Source organism: Apus apus, chromosome 6 (genome assembly GCF_020740795.1).
Source record: "Apus apus isolate bApuApu2 chromosome 6, bApuApu2.pri.cur, whole genome shotgun sequence".
In the NCBI taxonomy this organism is placed as follows: domain Eukaryota; kingdom Metazoa; phylum Chordata; class Aves; order Apodiformes; family Apodidae; genus Apus; species Apus apus.
The window spans coordinates 34585699-34599916 of NC_067287.1; the positions used below are offsets into that span (position 1 = coordinate 34585699).

A 14218-nucleotide genomic window follows, 5' to 3' on the forward strand; every position below is an offset into this window, starting at 1 on the left:
AAACACTCCCATCACTTTAAATCTTGACAAGATTCTGGAAGTCCTGTCATGAGTTACAGTAGACTTCATAACGGTCAACCAAAAGTTTTGTGCAATAAATTCATATATTGTATTAAAATAGCAAATAGTGCTTATGAAACGCTGCTAGAAATAGACCAAGTGGCTCACTGAGACTGATGCCCAATGCTGGGTCATGTCCAGGATCACTTACTTTCCTTTGTAGCTGTTAGTGCACCTCAGGGCCTGTTGGTAAGTGCGTGTATAGATAGCAAAATAGCAGAAGTCAAACAATGTGTTGTCTTACTCATTGCTTTGAAATGCTTGTTTTTATGTAGCTTGCATCATCTAGTCTACTGAAGATTGGCCAGGAGACAGACAAAACTACTACAAGGAACAGAGAATCAGTTTACCTCCTCCTAGACATGGTAAGCTTCTGTTGTGTTGATGTGGTACTAACGTAAGGAATAGGCTCCACATTGCATAATTCAGCAAGGGGTCTGGTCTGGGTTGTCACCTTGTGTTGCTCAATTTTTTTTTTCATTCCCCAAACACAGACACTATTTTGTCATCATCCTCTGTTGCTAGAACATTTTTTCACATCACTTTCTTTGGTCGTTTAGCACATAGCATATCAAAATGAAACGTCACGTTAAAGAAGCACTGTTCAGAGTGTGTGTGGGAAAATCCTCCCTGCTCAGAGGTTTTCCTTCCAGTATTATGTACATTTTGGAAGTGGCAGGAGTCCAATGTGACTATATATATAGGAGAGCTAAATGACTAGCTTTGAGAAGTGGTGAGTTTATAGCAACGTTTCTCCCCAGCATTTCAGCTCTGACATATGTGAGTGTTGTTGTGGTGCAGACCAGCAGTATCTCCATGAAGCAGATTTGCATCAGCAGGCAATAGAAAGTGTTGTGCAAAACCTTGTCATTCTGGCATTTTTCAGATTGTGCAGGAGTCTCCTTTCCTGACAATGGATCTCTTGGAGTCTTGTTTCCCTTACGTCTTGCTGAGGAATGCATACCATGCTGTCTACAAACAAAGTGTCACATCCTCTGCCTAAGTATCTACTCACTGGAGCTAAGACATAGCACGCATCTATGTGGCCTCAGTTTTATCTGTAAACTGTGGAGCTATTTTACTTTATGGCCTGATGAACAGTTTTGTGGATTATAAACTTTTTCCATCAAGTTGTATTTCTGATCAGTGGTTTCCTAATATGGTTGTACTACAATATAAGCTTGGTTGATTTTAGGTTGCACATTCATGGAAAACCTTTTTTCTCATTTCTTCCTTTATTTTATTTTAGAGCATCAGTTATGTTTAAAAAAAATACTACTTCTGCTACATGTTTTTGATATTGATCATGCAAAAGAAAAATGGCTTGTTTATTTCCAGAAGAAAAATGTATTTAGTGATTATTTTAGATAGCGTAGCTTTCATCTGTGTGTAAATTATTTCATATAGGGAGAGTTATAATCTTGTACCTATTGTTCTTATTGAAAACAAATATTGGATGTGCATTTCTGTGAAGTAATGACAGCATTTCTAGTTTTATTTTGAAACACTCACCAATCTACGTGCTCTGACACTATCTAACATTTACAATGTTATAGGTCTGCTTCTCCCTCAGACAGCGATCCTCTCCTGATACTCTTAAACAACAGCAAGTGGTGTTGTTTGTATAAAGCATAGTGGAAATTTTTTAAAACTTAACTTCTGTGGTGCCTGGTTGGCATTAACACTACCATTGTACCCTGCTGTATAATAAACATTCTTACACACTTATCACATGTTGATAAAATGTTAGCCCTTAACCACTTTTTATATGTTTTAAATTTTTGAAATTCAAGTGTACCTTCCATAACATCCAATAAACACTAGACTGTATTTATCTGTAGGTGAATTATTTTTAATATAAATGTTATCATAGTATTTTAAGCTTAAACTGTACTGTTGCACATTGATTTAACATCTCACAGTTCATTAAATATCAATCCTTAGAGCTTATATGTGAAGACTTCTTTTAATCCTTCACTTTTTGGCTTCTGCGACAGTGAATCTTGTAAAAAGCTGGAAGAAGGAATTAAAAACAATGTAAAAAGATTCACTTTAGTGCCACTATCCTTTACATGTTAATTTTACATAACAAAGCAGGAAAAGCATGTATATAGAATGTAGCAGTGCCTATTACACCCATAGAAATAAGTGTATTGTTGAAGTATACAACTTCAAATATTCCTAAAAGAGGAGAGTGTTGTTAAATGCCTGAGACATGACCTGGACAGATGGGAAGAGCCTTTTTTCATCAGTCCTGCAGATCAGTCCTCAGGGCAACGTTGGCTCTTCAGCCCTAAAACTGACCAGGTGCTTGGGCTCTGTAAGCCACAGCATAGGAAAGCCATGTGTTCCTCAGCAGGCTCTGGACATTGTACAGAGCCCCAGTTCCTGATGCAACTTACTTGCATGCTGGTGACTTCTTCTGTTATGAAAGAGCTCTTGTGTGCTCGGTTACAATAGCTTTCTCTGTCCAGAGGGAAAAAAGTACTGGAATAAAATTGTCCTAAGGAAGTAAGACAGTACATCTATATTTTTCCTAATTATGCGTTTTGTGTTATAACCATGGAACTGTTTTTAAACTGATAATTTAGTACTATAATGGGTAAGTTTGTTCAGTAAAAAGGCTGACTGCGAGACTTGACTTCTATTCTGTAATGTTTATCATTTAATACATTTAAATGTCTTGATTTCTAATTACTTGTTTGATTGTAATTTAGCCTTTTGTGGAAAGCAATGCCTGTTTTCAAGACTGACTCTTGAAAATGTCAAGTTTTAAGCAATAACTTATTTTATGTCTTTAATCTTTTTAAATTCCCAGCAATTTTGTTTGGTCAGTTGCCTCTGATCCCTACCAGCTCTCCTCTCTCTGAGGTGTTACTGAATGAGGCCTAGAAGACAGGTGATGTCTGACAAACAGCTGAGGAGTGCAGTACCTGTTCAAGAAACTACTTCTGACACAGATTAGATGTAGTTGTGAACCTTTTAGACTCAGTTCTGTGTGGAGGGGGGAAGGTGTGGCTTTGTCCTTGCTTACCATATTTTTATTGTGTCTGGTTTCAGCATAACTACCACAAAGCATTTTAGGGTTCAGACTGCTTGTGGAAGGCAGAGGATGTCAGGCATAGTCCTCAAGGTGACCTGTGTCCATGCACTACACCAACTGCAATAAACTTGTCAAGCAGAGTTTGTTGAGGAAGAAAGAGAAGGAATTGTTCCTCTGGAGCCCACAACTTAGTAAGTTCAACTGTTGTCATTGTACACTGAGGCATCTCAGGTGGCCTTTTGTGCATTTCCAGAAGTGTTTGTAATTCCTGGAGCACGAAGCACAGATGGCTGAGCTGGTCCCATATGGAGCCAGTTTGGATCAAATGTCTAATTCAGGAGGCAGGGCTCTGCTTGTGTGAGAGAGCATGGAAGAAGAGTGTTCTGTTGCTGCCCAGAAAACTATAATTTAAAAAGACATGCCCATCAGGACAGAGAATGACCATTGAATTCAAGGCCTCCTGCTAAACCTTTTTTGCTCTAGCAGTTTTTCTAGATACAAAAAGGAATTGGTAGCCAAGCTGATACTTCCAGTCTGCTGGTTTTGGTGCACTGGAGAATGGTCTTCTCCCCAGAACATGTTGAAATGAGGCTGATGATTTGAGGCAAGATAGGAGCCTTGTTCAGCAGGTCATCATGGGCTTGTATGACTTCAGAGCTTATTCATTCCAAATTCAAGAATTCTTGTCTACAAGTAAATATGCCTTGCCTCTAAACTCTGTTTTTGCTAGAAGTTGCTCTGGTCCTGGGATTCAACTTTGTGGTTCATACTAAAGAGTGAATTTTAAGTTACTTACTTAAGTAACTCTTAAACATTCTGCAAGTTCAGGTATGTCTAAACTAATGCTGTCGTGTTTTTTGGTGAATTGCTTTGTCAAGCTGAACCAAACTCCAAGGTAGGTTTTGTAGCCAATTATCCTGTTGAATCAATTTAAAGACTTTTTAAGACATAAGCTTCAAATTGTTTTCATAGTCAAATTCAAGCATCCCTGAACTTTTAGATACTGTAGAAGTTAGTCTTGTATTTATTTGGCTGACAAATGAAGGACTGAATTAATACACTGACCAAACTTCATCTCAGTCCTTGGGGCAGGCCCTTAAACACTGACGTGGCTGGCTGGGCAAGGCAAGGTAATTCAAATTACAGCATTTAAATTACATTTGATTTGGTTTCGTGGGTGGAGACCACTGTCTTCAGTGTTGCTAAATAACCAGTTTTCAAAAATACTACAGTTCTGCCTGCTTTTTAAAGTAGATTTTTTTAATCACTTCTATGATAAAGCTAAATTTTCCCCTTCAATTACAGAAGTTTTTTGCCAGATTTGCCCACTCCTTGTAGGCTTTTGCTATTAGTCATGTTATAAAGTCTGTAAATACTTATACTAACACAAAAGAATCAGAATGGCCCCTTGACCTGTGTCCAAAACCATATCTAACTTGCTATTAGTCATGCTGTTTTTAGTACTGCTAGGTCAAAATGACCTGCTCACTGGATGTAGTGTCAGTGTGTCTTGCACCATTCAGCAACAGAAACTGTTATCAAAATCCAAATGAAAAGCCTGTGTTGAGCTTAGTGTAAAGCCAGGGGATCTGAATTGGTTTTTGTGTGGACTTTAAAGCTATTGGCTTGTTCATTATGATAATCTTTAAAAGTACCTTCTTAAAATTAATGAAGGTAATTGAAAAAACAACACTGATACCTGTGTGACTACAGATGTGAGCAGCAAAGCTGTTAGAGCTGATAATGTTTAAAAACCTGGTGATGGTCAATCCAGTTCATTGTCTATTAACAACATAATACTGTATGTTGTCAGTACTCGTTTCAGGCTGTGACTGGAAAATGGGGAAGGTGCTACCATGGCAGGTTACCTGCAAACTCTTCTGCCCTTGTCATTCACCTTTGAGTTTGGCTAAATTTGAGGTAAGCTCACTGAGCAGCCAGCACAAGGAGCAGAAGACTCAAGTTTGGCAAGAGTGGTATTATTTTGAAATATAAATTATTACCATTTTTATAATAGCCAAGAAAAAACAGCAACAACAATGAAACCATTCCTTGCACAGGCACATGAAGGAAAGAGAGTGTAAAAAAACTAAGAATGCACTGTGACCTCATCATATGTTAATTATGATGATACATGTGAAAAGAAAGGCAGGTAAGAGGGGAGTTCAAAGTAGTGATCAGTTGAGAAAGATGTTGCTGAGTGACTGAATCTATGTTGTGACTGACAGTATATAGATTAAATCTTGGTTGTATCTCACAGACTTTAAGAATGGCAGTTACGAATTTCAACTGAGGTGTCATCTGTTTCCCACTCTGTACATGAGGCCAATTTGTCCAGCTTTAGGATCCTTGGTAAATAAAGGATGCTTGAAAGTGTACAAGGTGGAGGCATCTTCATATGAGCATGTTTGTCAAGACAGAGTCAGCAGGACTACATCGCAACATCTCTCATGCCTGTTACAGTGAAACACTCAAAATGGTCTGTGCTGTTTGGATGTAGTTCCTTTTATGTCTTCAAAGTGGGAAGATGCCAGGCATGTTGTTTAATGTTACATTGAGATCAGGTAAGTGAAAGAGTTCATCTCAGCAGTTTATTATTTTGGATAAGAAAGCACTTCAAAGGGGCAAAAAGCAGCTGAGAAAATGGGCTGAGCCTGTGGCTCTTGCTTTAGAGATAAGTTTATTAGAGAAATAATTGCATTGCTACTTTCAAACCTATTTTTGTTGCCAAGAAAATGTGAACTTTGATGTAGGAAAAGCTCAGAGGGAAACCGTAGTGAAGAGATGGTAATAATGCATTTGAATTTCATTGTCTGATACTCATTTGCTGGCTAATCCATGGTGGCACAGGCACCAGTTTCAAGTGGTCATAGTTATCTGCTAAGGGGTGTGTGGAATCAAGAGTTCATTTGGGTTTAAATGTGTTTCTTCAGCTGGTGGAAATGGACACTGTCCTGGGGATTTCATTGGCAGAGCTGACATTTAGCATAGTTGCAGTAGGTATCGGATGCTTTTCAGGAAGGATCCTGGAACAGTTCAAGCCCAACATCACATTTGAGCATCACAAAATCCCAGTTAGTGATAGAAGATCCAAGCAGCAAGACAGAGAAGTAGCCCATCAGTCATGTTCTTTTGCAGGTTGGTCACGGAGGATGGAGAAGGGTGAGTAATAATAACACAGACTCTGCCCTGATGTTGAGGTGCCTAAACCTGAGCTTCTGGGTCTGTGTGCTGTGAAGTGCTCAGTGATCCCAGTGTGAAGGGGGGGAGCAAGAAATCCAAGGCAGTGATGACCGCCAAGGACCATCTGTAACCCACCGTATGCCTGTTTGAACCAAGAGGGACAGGGCTGTGTGAGTGGGGGGGTAGTTTGCAAAAGCTGAGATGCAAAGCAGGCTGAACCCCTGCTGCCTTCTCCCTAAGGAAAGCTACCAGTAAAAATTCCTGACGTGTTGGAAAATGTCTTTTTCTAAACTTGTGTTCTGATGATTCCAGCATGGTGACTGACAGCCCTGCAGAGGACAGGCACATTGGGTATTGAATTGGTCCTTAGCGAGCCGGGAAAATATGCAGCTTTTCCAAGTCACAAAACCTCCATCAGGTTTCTTCCTGTCCAGTTAAACTGTCAAGTACTTGTGTGTAACCTTGTGAGCTATGCTGCTAAAAAAGGATTTGTGTTGCCAATTTTGGGAAGCAAGCCTGTGGCTTCGAGAGAGGAAAAAAGCAGCATTGTTGTATGAACAGTCTATATATGTGGGGGGGGAAACAAACCCTAGCCTGAGAAAAGCTTGTTGGGAGGTTAGTTTTATGGATCTGGTGAAAAATACTAGGGGAGGGACAGCAAAATGGCCACACTGCAAACCTCTAAATATTTCCTGGAAAAATGCCACTAGCTTTTCCCCTTGATAGTAGTTGAACTATATAAGTTTGTTGAGTGGAGAAGTAGCTTTAAAACATCCAGTTGTCAACACTGTCACCCCATTATTTAAACCTTTTTTAAATTTTTTTTTTAAGTTAGAAAAAGCATTCTTGGTGTCATCAGGGCACTGAAGGACTATAAAAATGTTAGTAATTTCCTGGGCATGATTTTTATTCTGCCACAACTAAAGTGTGTGTGGGATTAAGGACTATGATCTGAAAGTCCCAAAGTTCCCCAAAGATCCCCCAACATATCTTAGTTCTGGGGGAAAGAGCTTTACCATGGCCTGGTGTGTACTTTGAAGTGATGTAAATCACTGGACATGGTTAATACAGTGAACTGCTGCCAAGGGCTGAAAGATCTGGGGAGCAAAGAAAAGGTTCTGCAGAAAAAAATAAGATTTTATTATTTTTTTAAAGAAACTGGGTACTTCCTGTAGGTGAGACCTGGGAGTATGTTACTTTGCAATGGCTTCACACATAAATACCTAGCATTGTGGTATTTGTGCTTATAGACCATGAGCTCTTCCTTAGCTTTGTGATGCTTTCTATACCTATTTTCTGCTCTGTTTTACTCTCTCTCACAGAAGCAAAAACTAAGTGGCAAAAAGTGAACACCCTCACCAAGTCCCAGCACTGGCTGCAGCCTTGGCAGCTCTGCCCCATTTCCAGTAAATGAGAAACAGGACAAGAAGTGGAGTTTGTGAAGTTAAAAATAAGCTTTGAAGAGCTACTGCTCTGGAAAGCAGCATGGGCTGTGCCTGTTCCCTGCTGTAAGGTCTGGTGGAGCGAGGCGTTACCTCTGAGGCAGCTGGGAATCCTAACCTGGAAGAGTTAAAACCTTCCGTGCGTGTGGGTTGAGCTCTGAAACTGCAATTGTTTTTACAGGATTGGATTTCATAGTTCTCATTTTTCTAGAGCATCTGCTGTATGTGTGGCTCACAGGTGTGTTAGTAAAAGGCCCGGTTTCTTTTCCTGACCTTGTTGAGGTTCCCATACAGGGCCCTTTGTGATCCCACTGGGAATTGCTAAAAACCTGAGTAAAATACAGATGAACTGTGTTGGCTTCTATTTATAGGTAATACTTGATCCTCAGGCATGTCAAACCCGATCAGCCCCCACTGAAATCAGTGGTGAGTCTGAGTTTCAGCACCTGGTGATTTTAGGCCATTGCTGTAAAACTCAGCTGTTTGTGCAGGGCCTATTTTTGGGCAGGGGTGTGATGTGGTACTTCATACTGCTGGGCACTGCTAATAAATCTGGGGAAGCGGGAGCAGGGGCAGACTCGGGCCGTGCAGCCTGAGAGGCTGTAAATCTGAAATAGTAAATTCATGGTGGAACAAAATTAAATTCTGAGTGGTTATGGCCTTGAAAGGCATCTCAGATTATTTCTGCAGGGGCCAGACTAGAAATGCTGCGTAATGTATATGGTATTATAGAGCTGTGCAGGGTTTTCTGCCTTAAATGCTCCATCTGGAGGAGATTATAAGTGGGAGAGGGTTCAGGGGATTCTGTCGGGTCTCCTGTTGTGGCCCCCAGGGAGGGAAGGATGTGCTGTTAATTATCTGCATGGTCATGGCATAGAGCAATTACACATAAGAGTAATGACCTGAACGCATATTTAAATGGAAGATCTGTACATACTACTACCGTGGAAGCTTTTCTACATTCGTAAGAACTTGAGCAAGTGTTTATAAACAACTAAAATAGTGTGCTGGGAAGTGAGGCAGCCAGGCATCCTCCCCAGTGTCTCCTCCAGTGCAGCAGCAGCAGCAGGTCCCCCCTCACCAGTGCAAAAACGGCCTCTGGGACACTGATTACATTTCAGTCAGTGCAGTTCAGTGACTGTAGATGGTTGTGCTTTATCTTTGTACTAGACAATTTCTGTATTAACAGACCAGTGAGGAACACTGAAATGAAATTAAAATAGACCCACTTTGCTCTGAAATGCAGAAGAAAGCTTCCCCAGTCTGAAGTCCAGGAGCCCAAGTAGTGACCAACCAACTGTGCTTCAGGGGTGTGATCCACTCAGCTTCTTTTTGCTGTTTGCTTAATATTTCCCAGTGTGTAAATGGATTCTGCAAAGGTTTAAACAAACATGGTAGTCTTACAGTGCTCACAGGACTGTGATCTGAAGGGGGACCTTTGTGGAACTGGCAACAAAGTTTCTATTCTCAGTGCCTCTGAAAAATAGGTTCTCACATGCCTTAGCTGTAGGTACCTGCCTGATGCTTTTGCCTTATTTTCCTAGAGTTTTGGTGATCAGCTGGCATGGCTGAAAACACCCAAGTACCTTAAGTTGAATTCTCCAGTGGAAATGGGGAACTCTGTGTGTAGTGATGCATAAGAAGAAATATTTCTGCTTTTCTCTGTTGTGAAATGTGAAAACATTATTCTGAACAGGATCACAGGCTTTAGGCAATCTACTGAAAAAGAGAGAGAATTGCAGCGGATGTGTTGTTTAGATTATTTTTAATATCTGGAAGAACAAAAAGTTCTCTGGCATTAATTTTGAATTTTGTGCAACGGTCACAAATTTGAGCCGCTATATATTATGGAGAGAAAGCATTTGTTGGCTCTGAATTTCAGATGTGCTTTCCCAAATGAAAAGATGGGTGTTTCATCCATTGCTTGACTCAAATGTGAGCTGAATGCGTGCTAAACCACGGGATGAGGAAAGTTGTGGGCATCATAATTCCAGCTAAACAAGAAACAGGAGCGTTTCTCTTTCCACTGGGATCTCTTGTGCACAGATTTGCGCAACCCATCCACTGTTGTGCTTAAATCAAGCAAATTCACCCTGCGAAATGAGACTTCTGTGGGAGGTGGATGCAAGTGTCTAAGTCAATATATTGAAAGCCTACAAAAGGCAATATTGAACACAACTTCTGTTGGCCTCATTTCGTCTTCAAAATGGGTGTTTGTTGGGCTTCTCGGTGAAGAAAGATAAAAGCATCTTTCAACAAAAGGTGTCTTTTAAAAAAAACCCTTTTCTAGCCATACTGTTAATTTCACCAGCAAGGTTCATAGCATGCTAACCATGGGGCAAATAGTTGGGGTTTTTGGTGGCTGTTTTTTTTTTTTCCTGAAACTTCAAGAAGGGAGGTGATGTGATCAAATACTAATAGGAAAAAGAAATACTCTAGGAGGCATGCAGACCCCGAGAGTATAGGATGGTTAATAATGAGCTGTCAAATAAAAACAGCTCCAAAAATTACAAGTCTGAAAGAGATGGCATTAAAAGAACCTTTTCTTGTTCTTTGCTACTTCCAAGTCATCCATGAGGAGGCCTGAAAAATTATTAAAATAAGTTCATAGTCCCCTGTGTTTTGTCTACCTGAGGGAGCTGAAACAAGACCCTGGCTGGAACAGGAAATGTACAATAAATCCCATTTTTATGACTCTCTAAGTCAATGATTTTATGGTTTTAGTAACAGCTGTGTAAGAAGTATTTTAGGGTTTGGGGTTTGAGTATCTTGTTTGTTTTTAGTTTGTGGTTTTGTGTTAGTTGTTTTTTAAGGCAGTGTATAGAAGCAAATGAAACTGCATGTAATCTGAGATTGCTATAGAAAGGTTCAGGAAAGTGGAAACCTGTCCTGAAGAAGAATTTTTATCTCAGCTAGTTTTCTTCTTGAGAACAGCCTGAATAGCTGTGATCATACTTGCACTTCTTTTGGTTGGAATGGGCAGGAGCAGACCAGAAAACATAGTAGCTGGTTTATAAACAGCAGCCCACAGAACACATGAGCAGCCTGAACCAGTGAGACTGTGATGGGAAGCCCACCAAGCACAGGATGAGCTCGTGTCCTCTCTGAACAGTCATGGGTGGCTGGTCTGAAGGGTCTGGCAGCAGATGCAAACTGAAAGGGAAGAGGCAACTTGTAATCCTGTCACCCAGAGCCTACAGCCTTACACAAGCTATTCCCTACAGTGCCAGTGGGGTTTATGGTATTTAAAATACACATGTGCCATGCAATGTGGGCCCTTCATCAGCGGGGTAGTTGTTAGACTGGTAAAAATGACACGTTTGTTCTGCACTTTTTCCTGATTTTTGCTCTAGTTTTCCCTTTCTGAATTTCACTTCCTCATTTGCTGTAGACACGTATACTACCTCAGCAGGTCATAATGAACTATGGAGTTATATGCATGCAAAATATCTACTTAATTAATCTCAGGAGTATAAATAGAGATTTGTTGATCTGCTGAACTCTGCTCCAAGCAAGAGTCAATGCTTCCTTTCGTCCTCCCTCTGCTGGCCTATAACCACCTGCTGCCTCAGAGGTAAGCTGCTGGGATGTATATGTGGGGGTGTTTTATACAACTAAAAGGCAACTAAAGCCTTGAGGACAGAACAGATGCTAACAAGTGGGCTCAGGAGTGTTTTGGCTACAAGCTGTTCATCTGGCCAAACCCAAATGCCTTTCTTACTGTGGCTAAGAAGGCTTTGAATGTCAAGTTTATTTTTTAATAAGGTGATATTTCTCTTCAGTCATGTATTTTTCCAGCCTAAACTTAAATTATATACATTTCTATTTTGTAAGTGATGAAGTCTTGGTAGTGTACAGTTCTAACAGCTGAGCTGGACCCCACAGCATCTCAGAAAGCCAGCTCTTGCTTCTTAAGCCTGTTACTATTTATCTGAATGCCACGAGAGCAAAACAATGGGGGAGCGTGGGGAAGAGACACTGCAAGGGAAAAGCCAACAAAGGAATAAATCAATGCCAGCCATCTGGAAGCAGTTCCTCACTCGGCTTCCTTTTGGGGAAGGGTTCAAGAACAAAGCCCTCAATCCCCTTTCATGTAGCCCTCCTTGTGCTGCCACATTTCTGCACCCAAATGAAGTCCCTCAGCCACTCCCAGAGCGGAGGGGGTTACCCAGCCACCTCCCCCTGAAATCCATCCTCACAGCAGTGTGGGGTCACAGATTTATTTTTTAATGGGGTTATAGCTGAGCAACCAAGGGCAGTTTGGCCCTGGACTGCCAGTTGCACTGTTGTGGGTTACTGGGATTCTTGTTGGGTGTAGTAACAATAATAAAGGTTTTCTGTAATTTTTTGTATGAGCTACTCCAGGAGTAAAATCTTTGCCTGAGGCTTCAGCCCTACCCAAGACTTGTTTACTCTAGGAAATGACTTTGTGGGTTACTTATGGGCTGTAGTATTATCCTTTAAATTTCTAGATCTCTACTGACCCCTCAAAGCCCTCCAGGAAACGTGTAGACAGGCAGAGCTGATCCCAGACTATTGCCTGGGCGTGCTTTTATTAAGAAATTCCTGCTAGTCATATAAGACATTGAGCTGGTATAATGATAATTTGACTAACGTGCTGATTAAACCCTTTTGGAGCTGTACAAGATCAGGAATCCAGTGACTGTCACCACCCAGCCCCAGGGGTTTCATGTTGCCCTTGATGCAAGCTGTAGAAAGAAATCCTGTTTTCTTTCTATATCTTAAGAAGGTGCTGGGAGAGAAGGGGATGACATTCCCAAGGGTGGTGTGGTGGCACACAAAGTAAAAGCTACTTTCCTGCTAAACCTTTTTGACTGTACATGAGCTCTGGGTGAAAATCTGTGTGTCACTTGTGCAGTCACCTGGAAAGTGTTGGCCCTCGGGGCTGTGTGGTGCAAGCACAGACAGCCTGGGGTGGCTGATCCTGGGCACATCTCTGCTCCTCTCCCAGCACAGGCTCCCTCTGCAAAACAGGGGTGCTGGTTTCATGGTGTGTACTGTGGGGTTGTCCTGTTCTGGGGTGGGAGTTGGACTGGGTGATCCAGACTATCAAGGAGGTGGTTGAGCCACCATTCCTGGAGACATCTAAGACAGATGTGGTGCCAGGGGACAGGGCTTAGTGGTAGCCTTAGTGGTTGGACTTGATCTTGAAGGTTTTTTCCAACCAGAATGAAACTTTGATAATGTGACCTCTCTGGTACAGTATTGTGAGACTGGTGGCAAATTCTAGATACTGCAGCACTTTGCTCAGCTAACACATGAACTCCATATTCCTCATTTTACAAAAGTACACGTATTTTAGTTTCAATTAGCAGCTTTGGAGCTTTGCAGCAACTGCACGTGAAGACAGAGAGCAGGTTGTTACTTGGCTCTTTTCCTCCAGCCATTTTATTTTCCCTCTAGCATTATCCTTCCCGGTGCGGTGCAAAGCTCTGTGACCACACTTACAGCATGAAACCACAGCCCTCCTCTTTGCTGTCTCTTCTGCTCCCTTACCAATCTCCTTACCTATTTAAGAAGGTGTCAAGACTGACTGTAGTCCTTCTGTATAACAGAAAATAGGTCAGCAGACATTGGGGCGTAGGTACTTGGTAAAAATAACCATGCTCTGAGTCAGAAGCCAGGTTGCCTTTAAGTTTCAGCCAGGGGTGAATGTTTGCCACCAGATATAAGCTGATTCATGTTGTAAACATGAAGGGGTAATAAAGGCCACCAGCCCCCCCATCCCACTGGCTGCCTCCCCCAGTACAACAATGGAGCAGGACAGTGGGTGATGCTCTGCCAGCTGAGCAGAGAAGGTACCTTCACACAGACCGTGGAGGATTTCAAGACAGGTCTCATGGGACTGCCTGTTAGTGTTTGTGAGTGGGTGGGAATGACAGCATTTGCTGTAATGAGAAAGTTAGTTGCAGTATTTTTACTGTTTTAAAAAAGTGCAAGGTCATTTTGTGTAGGTCATGAATTTCAGTAAAAAACAAATTGAACAGTTGATTGATAGTCCTATAGCACACATGGGAATGTTCAATGTATTGATGCTTTTTCCTGCAAGGAAATGTTTTTAAAGCTGTGTAATGCTCAATTCTAAAACAGATTAGAAGTGATCAGAAAAAGTGTTCGTCAAATTAAAATACAGAGATTAGAAAACTTCATGTTGAAGGGGAGAAATATGGACTAGAGTTCCTTCATGTCACTGTTTCCTTCGCATTGCTCTGGCCCAGCTTCCTTGACCTGGATGCCTGGAATATGCCTCTCCCACATCCATCATCGCTGCCAGGTAAGAGAAAGCCAATGTACTCAGTTCCCAAACAGCTGGGTGAGGTTTTCATTACACCACATGCCTTTTAAGTATGTATTTTATACTACAAGAGCAAATTAGAGCCTCACACTTTGCTATGACTGAATTTGAGGAGCTGAGAGGGTAGTAATTTTTTAGTTACCTCTGTAGATGAATGAGCTCCACCCTCATGGC

At 41.4% G+C, this 14218-nt stretch overlaps 1 protein-coding gene across 4 annotated transcripts in view; it reads left to right on the forward strand.

The window, feature by feature from the left end:
- The window catches only part of NCKAP1 (NCK associated protein 1), a 58162-nt gene extending 56152 nt beyond the window's left edge, over window positions 1-2010 (forward strand). For all 4 annotated transcript variants that reach the window (XM_051624206.1, XM_051624207.1, XM_051624208.1 and 1 more), the window contains 2 exons: window positions 336-425; window positions 947-2010. In XM_051624206.1, the coding sequence (XP_051480166.1) occupies window positions 336-425; window positions 947-1063 (207 nt within the window). In that variant the 3' untranslated portion in view covers window positions 1064-2010. The remainder of the gene's footprint in view (window positions 1-335; window positions 426-946) is intronic.
- Window positions 2011-14218: the final 12208 nt, after the last annotated feature.